The 15,620-nt window shown below is 36.0% G+C and overlaps 1 protein-coding gene across 9 annotated transcripts in view; it reads right to left on the bottom strand.

Moving 5' to 3' along the window:
• The window catches only part of SOX6 (SRY-box transcription factor 6), a 620,069-nt gene that overhangs the window by 360,675 nt on the left and 243,774 nt on the right, over positions 1 to 15,620 (bottom strand). For 8 of the 9 annotated variants that reach the window (XM_030330807.1, XM_030330815.1, XM_030330812.1 and 5 more), the window contains one exon: positions 1,496 to 1,736. In XM_030330807.1, the coding sequence (XP_030186667.1) occupies positions 1,496 to 1,736 (241 nt within the window). Of the gene's footprint in view, positions 1 to 1,495; positions 1,737 to 4,763; positions 4,924 to 15,620 lie in introns of all 9 variants that reach the window. The other variant, XM_030330810.1, reaches the window with a different exon arrangement.

Consider the following 15,620-nt stretch of genomic DNA (forward strand, 5'->3'; position numbering starts at 1 on the left):
AAAATAAAACATGGCCCTACTATCTTCTCAAAAAGCCAGTGGCAGTGACTAGCTATTTCACCCTTGCTATCTTGGAAGTACAAAAATGATTAAGTTCAATCAGAAAAACTTTTAGTCTTGCCTTATTATACTTTCTCTTTCCCCCATGTAAGGAAAATAAATCTTCCAGTGTATCTATTAATTGTGTAATGATAATCCCCTGTGAACCTAAGTTCACAGTCTAGAAAAGTCTTATTTTTCTCCCAATCTCCTACTTTTCACCTACTGTTACAGAGCACTAGTTGTACCTGCAAAATCACCTGAGAAAGAAAAATGTCTGCCTCCATAATTTATGGAATCAAGTCTTTGACATTAAGCATTAAGCACAGAGCAAGAATTTAAACAGGTTATCAGTTGTAAAGGCGTTTTTAAATATTACCTTATTTTTTTACTAAAGAATAAAACTTTTCATGACAGGCCACTTAAGATATCTTTCATTAACATTAACCAAAAGTTAAGAAATGTAAAACAGGTTTTCAATTCCTACTCTAATAAAATATGTTAAGGTTTTGGTCAGTTGTAGATGCTAAAAAATTGGACATTTTTGCTTTAAACGAGACAATGCCACTTACCGTGGCCTCTGTTTTGATGGCTAGAGACAGAATTTAGCATGGGAAAGCTGGCTAAGACACTCCATGGATCTGATGTTTCTACCTTCAGGGCAAACTCCTGAAGTCTGATTGAAAATGATACTCAGGAGCTTTGCACGTCCTTTTGAAATTAATGTATAGGCACAAAGTGAGAAAAGCTTTATCATAAATCAAAAATGACCATTAAAAATGATAAATACCTGCATTTCCTCCACTGAAGATGTATTCACCATATGACCTCATTCACATAGACATGTTTGCTTAATACAATATTTCAATGTTAATACACAGCCACGCTTTATTTGATCGTACCTATTTTGTGTTATTATCAAGTTTACCACCTTATTAAGAAATTCAGAGAGGCGCCTGGGTGGCTCAGTCAGTTGAGCGTCTGATTCCTGATTTTGGCTTGGGTCATGATCTCATGGGTTCATGGGTTCAAGCCCCACATTTGGCTCTGCGCTGACAGTGCGGAGCCTGCTTGGGATTCTCTCTCCCCCTCTCTCTCTGCCCACCCTCCCCTGCTCCCTTTCTCTCTCTCTCTCTCTCTCAAAATAAATAAATAAACTTTAAAAAAAAGAGAGAGATTCAGAAAGTAAGATAACCAAACCTCCCCCAAATTAAATTAAATATCTTTTGGCAAGTTGACCTAAGAATGTATAAAAAACTAAATCAGAAACCATTTTCCAATTTTTCCCAGTTACTAGCATATTAGTAATATTAATAATATACATGGTGTTTGTTTCATGATCTGAACACAAATAATTCTATGATATGTATTTTGAGCTTTCTCTAAAACATGTATTTGTGATGAGGCCATACTAAAGGACACGCTTAGTGACAGTGGCCAGATTTTAAAAGCTCACCATTCTTTGCTGAGACGACAGAACAGTGTCCCAGTCAGCATCTTGTTGAATGGTATTGACAAGTGTTGGTAGCTCCTCAGAGTGAGGTTTGTTGTGCATTATGGGGTGCAGAGGCAGATGGGAGGCCACATGTTGATCACCGCCCTCTTCCTTTTCCCTTGAGGTCAAATCTTGGGTCATGGCTTCCTCTCCATCAGCTGCACAGGCAAATGGAGAGGTGGCTTGCTTGGAAGACATTCTTCTGCAGGAGAGAGAGAAAGAGCATGGGTTCAAAAAGTCTGTCAATGACAAAAGAACAAACCATCCCTTACATTTGACTAATTCAGGAAAAAAAGTAGGGTCTCTAACTTCAAGTTGTTTATGAGCTACTTTAAACCACTGATAAAAATTCAGCTCATCTGTACCACTCTCCCTCTCTGCTTTTAACCCAGCAAACCTCTTCCTAGTAATTGCTACACATCTTCTCCCTTTTCCATCCACAAATGAAATTTCCATGGAATAGTTTTTCATAATGTATAGTATATGCATATGTGTATTTTTCCTCCCAATTCTCCCAACTAGATTATTAGCTTCTTAAGAGTAATTCAGTTGATGGCTAACAATGGGGGGAAGGGGGGAATAAATAAGTGAATAAACTGGCAAATAAGCCAGTTTGAAGAATAATTTCAAAGTACAAATATCCAAATTTCTCTTATGCTTTATGTAAGAACAAAAGAAGTCTATGTGGGAAAACATAATCAGGAGAATTCACAATACATGTTGAAAATCCTAAGCAAATTTGGTCCTGACTTTAGTTTATACCTTGTAAACTACACCTATGAGTGCTAGTCCTAACATTGTTTAGTGTCAATCTGATCCTTTTCTAAAGATCCTCCAAATGTGTCAACTACTTTAACTTAACTTTTAAGTGGCATATTGATTGAATGGCTGATACATTAGTCTTAGGACAATTTTATAACATTTGAATAGAGTATATGAAATACCTATGCCTCTATTTTATATTAGAAAGTACATACAAAATTCGAAACATTTACTGTGAAAATTGTAAAATGCCTACTATACATCATATTTTTTTTTAACTGCAGAAACAAGAGTGTCCGGGTGGCTTAATCAGTTAAGCATCTGACTCTTGATTTTGGCTCAGGTCATGATCTCAGGTTCATGAGATCAAGCCCTATGTTGGCCTGCTAGGGATTCTCTCTTTCCCTCTCTCTCTGCCCCTCTCCTGCTTGCTTCTCTCTCTCTCTCTCTCTCTCTCTCTCTCTCTCTCTGTTTCTCTCAATAAATAAATAAATAAATAAATAAATAAATAAATAAACTTAAAAAAACTGCAAAACAATTACTGTACATTCATCTATGTACCCACAAGTAAACATTGACTGCATTCTGCACAAGGTCTCCATTCTATGCTTTATCAACATGATTTTCTTAGCAAAATGTTTAGAAACAAAACCATCAAAAGTTTATAACTTAAGAGACAATTGAGAATTTTTTCTAAAACTTTATGTTGTTTTTGGTTTATAGCATCTTTAGCTCTAAAACTGCTGTGTAACGAAGGAATAAAATCTCCACCTTAATTGCTCTTTAACATTAATTGATTTCATACCATTTTTTAAAAAATGCACAAATCAGTTAACATAGGAAACCACATGAGCATTTTTCAAATTAGCAAATCATTAACTTGCTAGTACTGTTTCTACAGACAAATAAATACTGATTAAAGGGTCTAGAAATCTGAGATTAACAGTTAAATTTACAAATCTGTCACATGCTTTCATGAATATTGCAGTGAAGGAAATATCAAGTGCAAAGAAAAATAATTAAGTTAATTCCAATTTAAACAGTAGTTTTTATGTAGCAGCCCATGTTTCACATAGGATTTAACAGCTAATGCTAAATTTCTCACAATTAATGAGGGGGTTCAGATTTAGTATCCTACAGTGAAAAAAATTAATATAAGATCAGCTAATCTAATTATGCACAGTTCTAAATAAAAGTATTACAGGCTTTTGAAGTGCTTTGAAACATATTAAAATGCTGATACCTACTTATAATAATCATTCTACAAATAATAAAATTTCATCCATTAGACTTGATACTAGAAAATAACATGGGGAAAAGGAAGTGCAGAAGAACGTCTATATTCTCTTTGAGGGGAAAGAAATCAAATGTCCTAAAGAGTACTATATCAAAGAATCAGATAAGTATATTCTTGACTTATTTCTATCAGTACTCACAAATAGAAAAATGTATATGCATGTGTAGAAAATGTTACCAAAGGATGTTTCTTATTGTACAAGAATCACTGTAAAATCCTACAGTAACACCAGGCAAATTATAACTGGTCTGCAAGTTTATCCAGAGTTTACCATGAACAACAAGAGTGTTTTCATAGTCCAGATAATGATAGTGCCAATAATGTAATCATTCACATGGAAAACAAAAGAATGAATTTACTGCTGCTTTTAAAAACAGTTACATACAATTGGAAGTCATAAGGCAAAACTCAGAGTGACTTTAGCTCCCCAACAAACATCCTCTTATTATAAAGTGACTTGGCTCCTTCCAATAGCAATATCTGTGATTGTTGCTTTAGTATAAATTAATCATGACACAAAACCCAAAATGAAAAGTCTCTTAAGAATAATTTCAAGTATAAACTGCACCAATGAACAATAGTGCACAATCCTAATTAAACACAACCGTGCAGCTGTAAAAATAGACTAAATCTGTCCAAAGCTGAGTTGAGTTTAAAGGCTGGTTTGTTAGAGTGTTTTCTTAAGGAAGGCTGGGCCCTCAGTCTTAATCAGCCAATAAATTATTTCCTGCAATTACATTAAATAGAAAATTATCTTCAAATGGGGAGTGTTAATTGAAAATCAAAATTCAGAGGGAAGTTTAGAAATTACACGCTGAATACAATTAGTGAGGAAAGGCTTCACCTCTACTTCATCAACAGTCTTCTGGTGATTCCTCCAGTGACCATTCAGGAAAGCTACCTATTTATAACATCACACAATTTGTCTTTTATTTTGCACCTCCAAATACAAATGTCTATCAAGGTTGCAAATAAAAGGTAGGCTGCCAAAATAAAGCAAAATTAAATTTGACTGTTCATCCTCAGTTCACACCATCATTAGGGGACAAGGAGAGGGGGAAGGTGGGACAATAATGATTATTGTTAACAACCAAGGAGGGCATACTCAACTTTGAAACCCTTCCCTTTAGCAAAGGAATTAACATTTGTGTTCCAAGAAGAATACTTTACCATATCATATTTTATTTAAGTGCTTGAGTTTACTGTAGCTCTCAGCATGTTGTTCGCAGAGAAAACAGTGATTTTTTGTGGTATTGTCCCCCTGCAGGCCATTTCCTTTTGATAAAATTGGTGGGCTTCTTTCATTGTTGTTCTTGTTGTAGTTTGGTAGCTTTGTTGTATTTTTAAAAGGAAAATGTGTACAAATTCTTTTTAAAACACAGTTTATTAAACAAGTCTTAAATTTACTGATTATTAGATTCAATTTACCGATTCCTTTTTGCACAATTACTTTATTAAAGAATGCTTCAACTTCCTGATTAAATCCTCATTCATTTCTTTACTTTGGCTTTCCCTTTTAAAACACTTTACTAGACCAACTGAACTATTCTGGAAGCTGTGAAGATACTTGACTTTTGGTAATGCCTTTACCATAACCACTGCACCATGGTTACTCTCCTTTAGAAACTCATAAATCAAATATACACTTGTTTTAATGTTTTAAAGTGTCACGTGGGATGTTTATTTTTATTTTTAATGCTCACATAGTAATTTTTCATTACCAAAACTTTCACCCCCAGCATATTAGAACAGCATCTTACTTTAGCTGCTGTCATATAAAACTAATAAGCAAAAGAATCAAAATCCTTGTGAGATGGTCAATTTATATATGACTTTACTTTGTTTTATTTTTGCACTATTATAACTTAAAAATCATTCAAATGAATTGTTTTTTTAATTTGTATTAAAAAAAATCTCCCTAGTTATACCCCCTGAAAACAGGGGTTTATAATGGAAGTGCTGACACAACCCTAACTAAAGCAGCGCAAATGTTGCCGCTATAATACACAAAATCAAGTTCTATTATTCTAAACTATCCTCGCTCATGGGATTTTTCTTTACTGTGCTCCCAGCCAAACTGCTGAAGCATGAAAAATTTAAATGCAATCAAATGCGCCCAATTCTACTTTACTAGAACAAGTGTCTACAGTGGTACAATCTTAAAAGGAGATGCAACAGATTTGTTTGGTGTTTTTTTTAACTGTTTATTTATAATACAGTGCATTGGAGATAAAATAAAAGAGGAAATTACACTCACATGGTACTAGTGTATTGACTACACAGAGTACATTATAATCAGAGAGAAAAACTACATTGTCAACTTATCACATTGGTTAAACAAGATGGTTTTCTGGGGCATAGCTATTATCAAGTAAAACCTCCAAAGAGAATTACATATCTTTGGGACACATGAAACTAAATTCCCATCATGTGTTCCCCGAGTTTGAAATGTCTCTGCCCAGAAGATCAAGTGAATTCCCAGGATGCCAGGACATCGTGAAGAACTTCAGGGCTTAGGACTTTTGGGAATGAGATTGTTGGAAATAAGTCTCTAGCAATTGATAATGTTTTCTAGGAAGTCAGTAGGAGTATCTCTAGAAAGATGATAATTATTTTGCTCCAAAACCCCAGTATGAAAGCTGAATGTTTAGGCCATTACAAACTTTTTCAGACAGTACATTTACTTTGTGTTCTTTGACAAGAAATTAAGATTCTCTGGTCCAAGACTTTATAAAATGGTAAGGATGTGCATATGTATACATTAATCCCTCTGTCTCAGAAAATCAAATGTTCTAGAATTTTAAACCAGCCCAATCTGATGTTTAAAGAAACAGTTATTTGTATATGTTTAAAGGTTAGGATTATTTTAAAATTTTTTTTTTCAACATTTATTTATTTTTGGGACAGAGAGAGAGAGACAGAGCATGAACGGGGGAGGCGCAGAGAGAGGGAGACACAGAATCGGAAACAGGCTCCAGGCTCCGAGCCATCAGCCCAGAGCCTGACGCGGGGCTCGAACTCACGGACCGCGAGATCGTGACCTGGCTGAAGTCGGACGCTTAACCGACTGCGCCACCCAGGCGCCCCAGGTTAGGATTATTTTAAAACAACTTTCTCATAAGGCATCGCCGCTTGAAATTACTTTTTTTAACTACTGCTTGGGAAGAATCCATTTCAAAACTATCCTTTCGGATTTAGATAAGTTTCAAAAAGAGCCACTAAATTTATTGGAACAGTATTTTTAACCTGATTTTTAAAATTTATTTCTTTATTTCTAAGATAATTACCAAATGGCATTCACTTTTTAAGTGTATCACATTTATTCAAAAGAAGCTCTGTTTTTAACATAAAGCAACATGTAATAGTTGGTTTACTTAAAGAAAAAATTAAAAATTCAGGACAATATTCACATTTACTTTTGCAACTCAGCCCCAGGCTACCAAGGTAGACTTATTTCAGTCAAATAATTCACTGTTAATTTAATGCTGCAATTGATCTGATACTGAGAAATAAACAACTAATTTTCCAAAAATATAACACAGTGCCTCTCATTTTAAGAAGCATGAGTAACAGATATGCTCAGCTGCCAAAATGCACAATACTCAGGAACCCCTACAGAGGATGCCAGTCCACCCAGCCTAGGGCAAAAAAATTTTAAAACTTTTTTCCTGTACCTCTAATTCCCCCAGTTAAGGATTGAGGGGTGGGGAAGGATCCCAATTCCAGACATTAAAATGAAGACATCCCTTTCAAAGCTTTCCTGCTTCATTTGAGTAAAGCCTAAGGGTGGTTGTTGATTCTTTGTATTGTTTTATCCAGCACTACCTCCACTCCCCAACTCCACCCCCAAACTGCTCCAGGCTTCTGCCAGGTTTTTTTGTCTCTCTTTCATCTGGGGCTTTTGGAAATGAGTTAATAAGTAACTGAGAAAACTCAGAGAAAAAGAAGGTAACTGCCTCCAGAGCTGAGTTGGAGGGTTGTAAACCTATCTTTTAATGTTTGTAGTGGCTCTTTCAGAACATAACATGGTAACATATACAGACAGTATCTGTTAGAAGAAAACTCACTGACTTGTGTTATCTGTCAGATCAACAGAGATGAGGCAAACAAAATATGCTGGAGGCCCTTGAAGTATGTCTAAGAAGGGACCTCAATTAATGGATTCTGACTTAGCTAAGCCTTCTAATTTTTCACACCAAAGCACAAAACTGTCTCCAAAGGCCTTCTGAGGTTCTTACAAAACAAGGACTACCTGGAACAGATTCTTCTCAAGTCATCAAAGTTTGTGTTTCTAGAGTTTATATTTAGCTGACAATATTGCTGTCACTTTATATAGCTTAAGACTGTTCTTTGGACTAGAGCTCATATGTCTTGGAATGCTTTGACTCATGAATTGTTTCTCCTGATAATGTTACATCACGTAACCACCTCTGTCTAATTGGTTAGTATCTGCTGGAAGAGGCAGGCAACCAGCCTAAAGACGAGCCTGCTTGCCTGACTGCCTATGGAAAACCAGTAATCATTACATGTGTCTCTGAGTATCAAGTTTCTTCAAGAGATCAAAACAACTTGACTTCATGTAACCTCTATCTGTACTTTTGTTTATAGTAATATTGAATTTTTCTCACAGTTTATGTACCAGAAACTTGTTGGGATCTTTGCTTTGGAAAGCCAGGCCCAGAATTTATAAATACAATCAGTCACTTAACAATACGAACAAAACCAAACAATGGCTACTATAAATACACACTAAGTTAGAGGATTTTAATCAAGCACAATGACTTTATAGCTCAACTGAAAGACCTCTATGTGGCTTGAATGAAAGCTGTCTAAAATAATAGCAGAATGAGTTTATTTATATATGCTTACTTTGAATCTCCTCTTCACATGAAATGAGAACCAGAGTTTTTAAAATGAATACCAAACATGTCTTTGTCAGCTTGAAACCAATCCTCTAGTCTGGAAGCCCAATTACAAGTGGATAATATCTTATCCACTTATTAACAAAAATCATAAACCAGAACAATAACTTCTCAGAGAGAAAGGGTAGGAGGCTGTCCCTGTATATTTTTCCATCCTTACTTCTATTTTCACTTTTTTAATATTGCCAGAAAAAAGAGAAAAATGAAAATTGATGCTATATAGATCGTTTCAAAAAATGAAGGCTCACACATGATGACAGTGAGCAAAATTACATAAAGAAGTTCATCTTTGAGGTTCTCCTTCAGCTAAATAAAGCAGCAATCCAGCAATTCGTCTCTTTCATGTAAATGAAATAAGGCATAAATTTCAGGTTCCTATCAAATAAGAGGAGGAGGAGGAATGGGGAGGGGAGAAGGAGGGAAGGTGGAGAGGGGTGAGGGAAGGGAAGGGAAGGGGAGGGAAGGGAAGGAAAGGGAAGAGAAACAACCGTGGCTTTGCAGTTCATTTTCAGTTTGTCTACTTAATGAAAACCTCATTGTACAACCCTGAAAACCATTTCCAGCAGGCAAAGTATTTCTGATTCAGCGGAGGTTACACAAGCATCAAAGCAGTTAAATATAGGTGCCAAGCTGCATTGCCAGGAGCTCTTAGTACTGTGAGTTAGTGTTACCTGACAGCTTAGTGAATATAAAATTACTTGTTTCTCCAATTGAAGACAATCAAATTGTCACCTTCCATTGTAATAATGCACAACTAGTGATCAGCAAAGTGCAAACATAATTACCATGAAGAAAACAAAAAATCAAATCTAAATCTCTCTACAGAGTAAACACATCTATCTGGCTTCCCCCAAAAAGGAGTGCATTTTAATACTGACAGCTATGATGCAATCTTTGTTATTTAACAATAAGATTTATTAGTCTCACATTAAATTAAAATAAAAAACAACACGAAAGACCAGTTCACAAAAACCGAATACAAATACCAATGAGAGCACTACAACTTTCCAGACAGAATACAAGGCCTACAAATTATATTGCTGCCATTTGGGCCAATAATGTTAAGTGTATGTCAGCAGCACGTCCATTATAAAAACCATGCTTTAAGAGATTTCTTTCCGGACTAGAAACCTTTCTGAAGGTTGAAAAAGACAGGTAGGATCGAACCTCAAAAGCTTTTGTCTTCATTTCTCCTTTAAAAAAAAAAAGTTATGATTCATTTTTGTCTTCTGAAGCAGCGTGTCTTTTCAAGGTTGAAAATTCACCTAACAAAACTGATTTAGTAATCTCTATCCAAGTTTAGAAAAATAACCAAGCATAGGGTACAGGTTCACAATTATTACTGAAACGCTCAGCATCTGAAATTCTTGTCCAAATTTGGTGGCCAGATTGGTCCATTATGAAAGTAATTTCAGTATAACCCACAACTGGGTTAGTATTAAAGCACTGAAAATTTGACCTGTTTCTCCCATATCCTGAAGATTCCTAAGATATAAATACAGATGTTGCTGCAAACGAACTGCTGTTTAAAAGCTCTTTTGGGGAGGCACCTGGGTGGCTCAGTTGGTTGAGCATCTGACTTTGGCTCAGGTCATGATCTTGCAGTTTGTGGGTTCGAGCCCCACATTGGGCTCTGTCCTGAGGGCTTGGAGCCTGTTTTGGGTTCTGTGTCTCCCTCTCTCTCTGCCCCTCCCCTTCTCATGCTCTCTCTCTCTCTCTCTCTCTCTCTCTCTGTCTTTCAAAAATAAGTAAACATTAAAAAAAATTTTTTAAACGCTCTTTTTGTAAAGTGATTTTATATCTAACTCAAAAGTTAAAACATTCAGATTTACATCATTCCTTCCACTATGGAAAGAACTATCCCATTCTGAAAACACTCCACACATAGGGGCTTTCTTCTTTCATCGATAATGCCCTCCTTTTTTTTTTTTTTAATGTTTATTTACCCTTGAGAGAGAGAGAGAGAGAGAGAGCAGGGAGGGGGAGAGAGAGAGGGAGACACAGAATCAGTAGCAGGCTCCTGGCTCTGAGCTGTCAGCACAGAGCCCAAAGCGGGGCTTGAACCCATGAATCATGAAATCATGACCTGAGCCGAAGTCAGATGTTTAACCAACTGAGCCACCGAGGCACCCCATAACGCCCTCCTTTTTTATCAGAGATATATAACACGCCCACCAGCCATTGCCTCATATTCCATTTTTACTTGATACTTGTGTTCTAAATATCATTTTTAATCCTCCAACACATATACAAAAATGGGTCAGTTGAGGGAGAGGGAGAAGCACCGCACTAGAGTGCAAGTGGCATGAATCAGAATCCATCACAACGTTAGATTCCCTGAGCTTGAATCTTCACATATGAACTTAGACATTTCATCCTTTATAAATCTGAAATGACCAGCCCATCTTACACTGCGTTCTTATTCCACCACTACCCCTTTTTAGAATGGAAGCATGAGCGTTGAGCGTCTGACTTTGGCTCAGGTCATGTTGAGCATCTGACTTTGTCTCAGGTCATGATCTCACAGCTCGTGAGTTCGAGCCCTGTGTCAGGCTCTGTGCTGACAGCTCAGAGCCTGGAGCCTGCTTCGGATTCTGTGTCTCCGTCTCTATCTCTGTCCCTCCTGTGCTCTCTCTCTCCCAAAAATAAATAAAACATTAAAAAAAAATTTAATAAATAAATAAATAAATAAATAAACATTAAAAAAATTTAGAATGGAAGCATGGAGAAAGGGTGAGATAAAGGCACTGGATTGACTGTGTAGCTAAATCAGAAGCGGAATGAGGATAGGAGAAAAAAAGGAAAGCGAAAGTCCAATCTCTAGTTGCAAGTTTTATTGTGATTTCAGATAAATTTCACATCATTAAAAGAAGTCTGAGTTTGAGAAATAAGACTGTTTTGGAAAAGATCTTTTTCCTTGACCTTGCCAACTTTCAAGTCACATAATAAAGCTTCCCCCGCCCCACCCTGGCCAAAGAAACCCTACTTATAAGCTTAACAAAATAAAAACCTCCAGGCACAGAGGGGATGCCATCAGTGTTTTTTGAACTTCAGTGATGAGAACTTAATACATTCCTAAAATATGCTCCTGCAGAATATTCCTTGCAATATAGTAATAATAAAAAAAGGATCAACAAGAGGAAGAAAAAAAAAAAAAACCTGTTGTCATAGAATGTCTTCTAGTCCCAAGGAGATAAATGCTTGCAAAGATATTATCATAAGCTTATAGAAAGAAAATAGAAAATATTAAAGGAAGAAAAATAAAAAATATTAAAAGATTTTGTTTTATTTAAAAAAAAAAAAGCCTATTCTGTATATTCCACGAGACTAGGGATCATGTCTGTCTTGTTCTTTACTGGATTGTCAATGCCCCACACAGTGCACACACATTGTAGACAATCAGCATTGTCTACATATCATCTAAAATTGGAAAGAAAGAGAAAGGGAAAATCAGAGAGGGAGAGATGAGCAAAGAGCTTATTTTTCAAACTTAAGGTGAATACATAATCACAGAAAATACCACTCGTATGTTAATGCTGCCAACTTAAACATTATTCTTTCTCTATGCTCTTTTTGTCAAACATCCCATTCCCTAATATTTAAATCATATAATTTTTATATTTATATACCCAACACTGAGCACTCTCTCATCATCCTGAAATACAACAGTCCTCAAATGACTGCTAGACATTTATACCAAGATGTACTCTGCTATGTCATATTCAACAAACTTAAAATTAGTTTCATCATTATTTTCCTCAACACTCTCCCTCATTCACTCACACCCAGAAAAGCATCATTCTCGGAATCATCCAATTCAAAACATGACACTGCATCTGTCTCCTCTTTTATTCTTGTTCCTCAGTGCCAGCCTGTCATTAAACGCCACCAAGTATTCCTTAATAAAGTTTCTTCTGCTCACACCTTCTTAACATGCTCATAATCACCTGAGTATTGGGCTTTATTACACCTCATACCTAGACTCTTGCAGCAGGCTCTAAACTTGTTTCCCTAATTTCATCCTCCTGCCTCACTAAATCAATCTTACTGTCACTCCCTTTATCAAGCCACTCTTTTGATCAAGAAACATCAGTGGCTTTCCCCTGATGACGGAAAAAAAAAGTCTAACCTCTTGACTCTGGCATTCAAGGCCCTCCATCCAGATCCAACCAATTTTTCTAAATTTATCTTCTACTATTCTACACTGTAACCTTCTATTCTGACTATACTGATACACTTAGACTTCACTTATTGCTGCCTCCTTATCTTTGCTCTGCCTGCCTCCCCCTACTTCCCTCACCCACCTTTCTTATTACTAGGAAACCACAGGAGACTATTCCCAGGAACTAAGATCCACACTTCTAATCACTTCTAATAAGTGCTCTGAAAATTCATTTTTTATGTCACTCATTCAACACTTAATGCATACTATCTTACATAATGTTTTTAAAGAGTGTAATATCATTGTATTTCTTAAGACTAATCCCAACCAGATTACAAATTTTTCAAGGGCAAGGACAAAATCCTAGCTTCTCTGCCTTCCCACAAGTACCTAGTATAATATTTCACATAAAGAAAACACTCAATAAATATTATTTTCCCAATTACTTAAGTATTATTAAATGAATTGGCAGAAATAAATTTAGAGGATTATACTTAACCAGAGGATTTAAAGCAAAGCCTCTAGGTTTCTGTACCTAACTTGATTTTACAGGGCTATCGCCTCTTCCCCCATCCTTGGCCAAAAAAATTCATTTCATACCTTAAAAGTACTATATATTCTATGCCAACCCCCCCCACCAAATCATCAATCTATGTTGATAGAAACATTAGGAAGATGGATAGATGGACGGACGGATGGATGGATGGATGATGTTAGAGAGATGGCTGAAAGGATACATGAATAGTATTTACTATATGCTTGAAAGTATTAGTCACTGTACTGAGAGCATTGCTACATGTATTACTTCATTTAGTTCTCAGAACAGTTCTAGCATTTAGATAATGTCACTGATCCTGTTTTACAGATAAGGAAACAAAATCAACAAAAAAAAAAATTTTTTTAATTAAAATTTGCCTAGGGGTGCCTGGGTGGCTCAGTCAGTTAAGCATCTGACTCCTGGTTTAGGCTCAGGTCATGATATCATGGTTCCTGAGTTTGAGCCCCACATTGGGCTCTGTGCTAACAGTGCAGGGCCTGCTTGTGATTCTCTCTCTTTCTCTCTCTCTCTCTCTCTCTCTGTCTCTTTCTGCCCCTCCCTCACTCACGCTGTCTCTGTCTCTCTCAAAATAAATAAATAAACTTTTTCTAAAAAATTAAAATTTGCCTAAAGTCACACCTCGTAAATACAAAAGGCAAAATTTGAACTCAAGTTATCTAACTCCAGGACAGATGCTGTTAGAATTAAAGGTAACTGACAGTAAATCTAAATGAAATAATTAACTATTTTCAATTATCTGAATTTTTCTTCACTAACATATACTTCCCATAGAATTTTATCTTTAACATTCCAGAATATTCCAGTTAGATATTCCAGATACTCATTTTATCCAAGCTTAGTCAAAGGACTTGCTATCTTTTTCCTTCCCTTCTACCTCTAGGGTTGAAGGTGTCTAATTACTGGTTAACAACTATTAAGAAAAGAAAAGAAAAAGAAAGAGAAAAAAGGAGAGCAGCCAACCCTCTAACCAAGCCATTTGACTCTCATTCTGAACAGTTTGACAACAAAGTTGGTTGTGGAAGTAGTTAAAGACATTGGCACACAAAGCTGAGAGGTTCACTGTAGTTTTATATGATAAATTTCCTAACAAATATTTGTTTGTTGTTACTATCCATCTTTTCCCTAGCTTGCTTTTCTTGGTTAGTCTAGATGGTCAACATTTAATTATATTCTTATACAGACAATTGTAAGATAAAATAAAGGTGTCACTGCCCATTCATTTCAAGATCCAGAGAAATGTGAGATCCAATTTCAACCTTCCAGCTCTTACCAGAAAGGCCACACCAGAAGCATCAGATACAACTGCAGCTGTCTCATCACAAAAGGTGTTGAGGACAGCCTTGAGAAAAAAATGAAATGAGGTACTTGAGCAGTATATATTTAACACACGGCCCATCTAGAGCTCATTTCAGGGAATACCAAGTAACTTAGATATCCTCTTAAAATCTGACTACCATATAACATTATATATACCCTGACTTCTGGGGGAAAGAAATAGAAAAAACTCATACACAAGGACCTACATTTTTATAAATTGTAATTGAATGTGAAAGCTGAGGCAGGGTTTTCACCACTAACCCAAATGTCCACATTTTTTGTATACACCAAACAGTCTAGTTTCATAAGTAACTAAATGGTAGTTATCTTGTATTTCTCCCTCCTTACCTTCATCGTCCCCCCTTCCTTATAGCTATTTGCTACAAATTTCTCACTTGCATTTGCTGGTAACATATTATCATAAACAGCTAAAGGAGAACATGAGAGTCCAATTGTTCTCATGAATCATTGCATAAAATTGTTTGAACTATCATTACAAAAGGCAAGTATGACTACCCACTGTCTTGCATACTAAGGGATTCTTTACCAGGTACCTAGTACACACCTATCAAGCCGCAGAATTTCTAGTTCTTCCAAGCTTTGTTATGGGAAAGAATATTGCGTTGTTTATCCAATTCTTTTTTCTCATCTCATATAAGCAACCTCACAGTTTCCCAAAATTGAAAAACTTTTACAATTATCATGCCTAATCTACTGAATTTTTAAATTTCTTCAAAAGTAAATCTTTGATTTGCATCCAACATGTCTAGAACTTTTCTGGTAAACTGCTACCAGTCTTAACAGAATCTACTGCCAGAAGGAAAAGTGTGGTGTCCTGGAAGATTTAGAGATTTAAATCTCAGACCTCTCTTTGACTAGATTTGTGAACTTGAGAAGTTACCTAACTCTCTGAGCCTCTGTGTCTCCATCTGTCAAATTAGAGATAGCACATCTTCCTTGAAGAGTTATTGTGAAGATTATATTAATATGTGTGCAAGTACTTAGTATTTGGTAGGTATTAGATCAATGTAAATTCCTTTAAATAAAACTTCCCAGAAAAATAGTTT

This window comes from Lynx canadensis, chromosome D1 (assembly GCF_007474595.2).
Source record: "Lynx canadensis isolate LIC74 chromosome D1, mLynCan4.pri.v2, whole genome shotgun sequence".
In the NCBI taxonomy this organism is placed as follows: Eukaryota; Metazoa; Chordata; class Mammalia; order Carnivora; family Felidae; genus Lynx; species Lynx canadensis.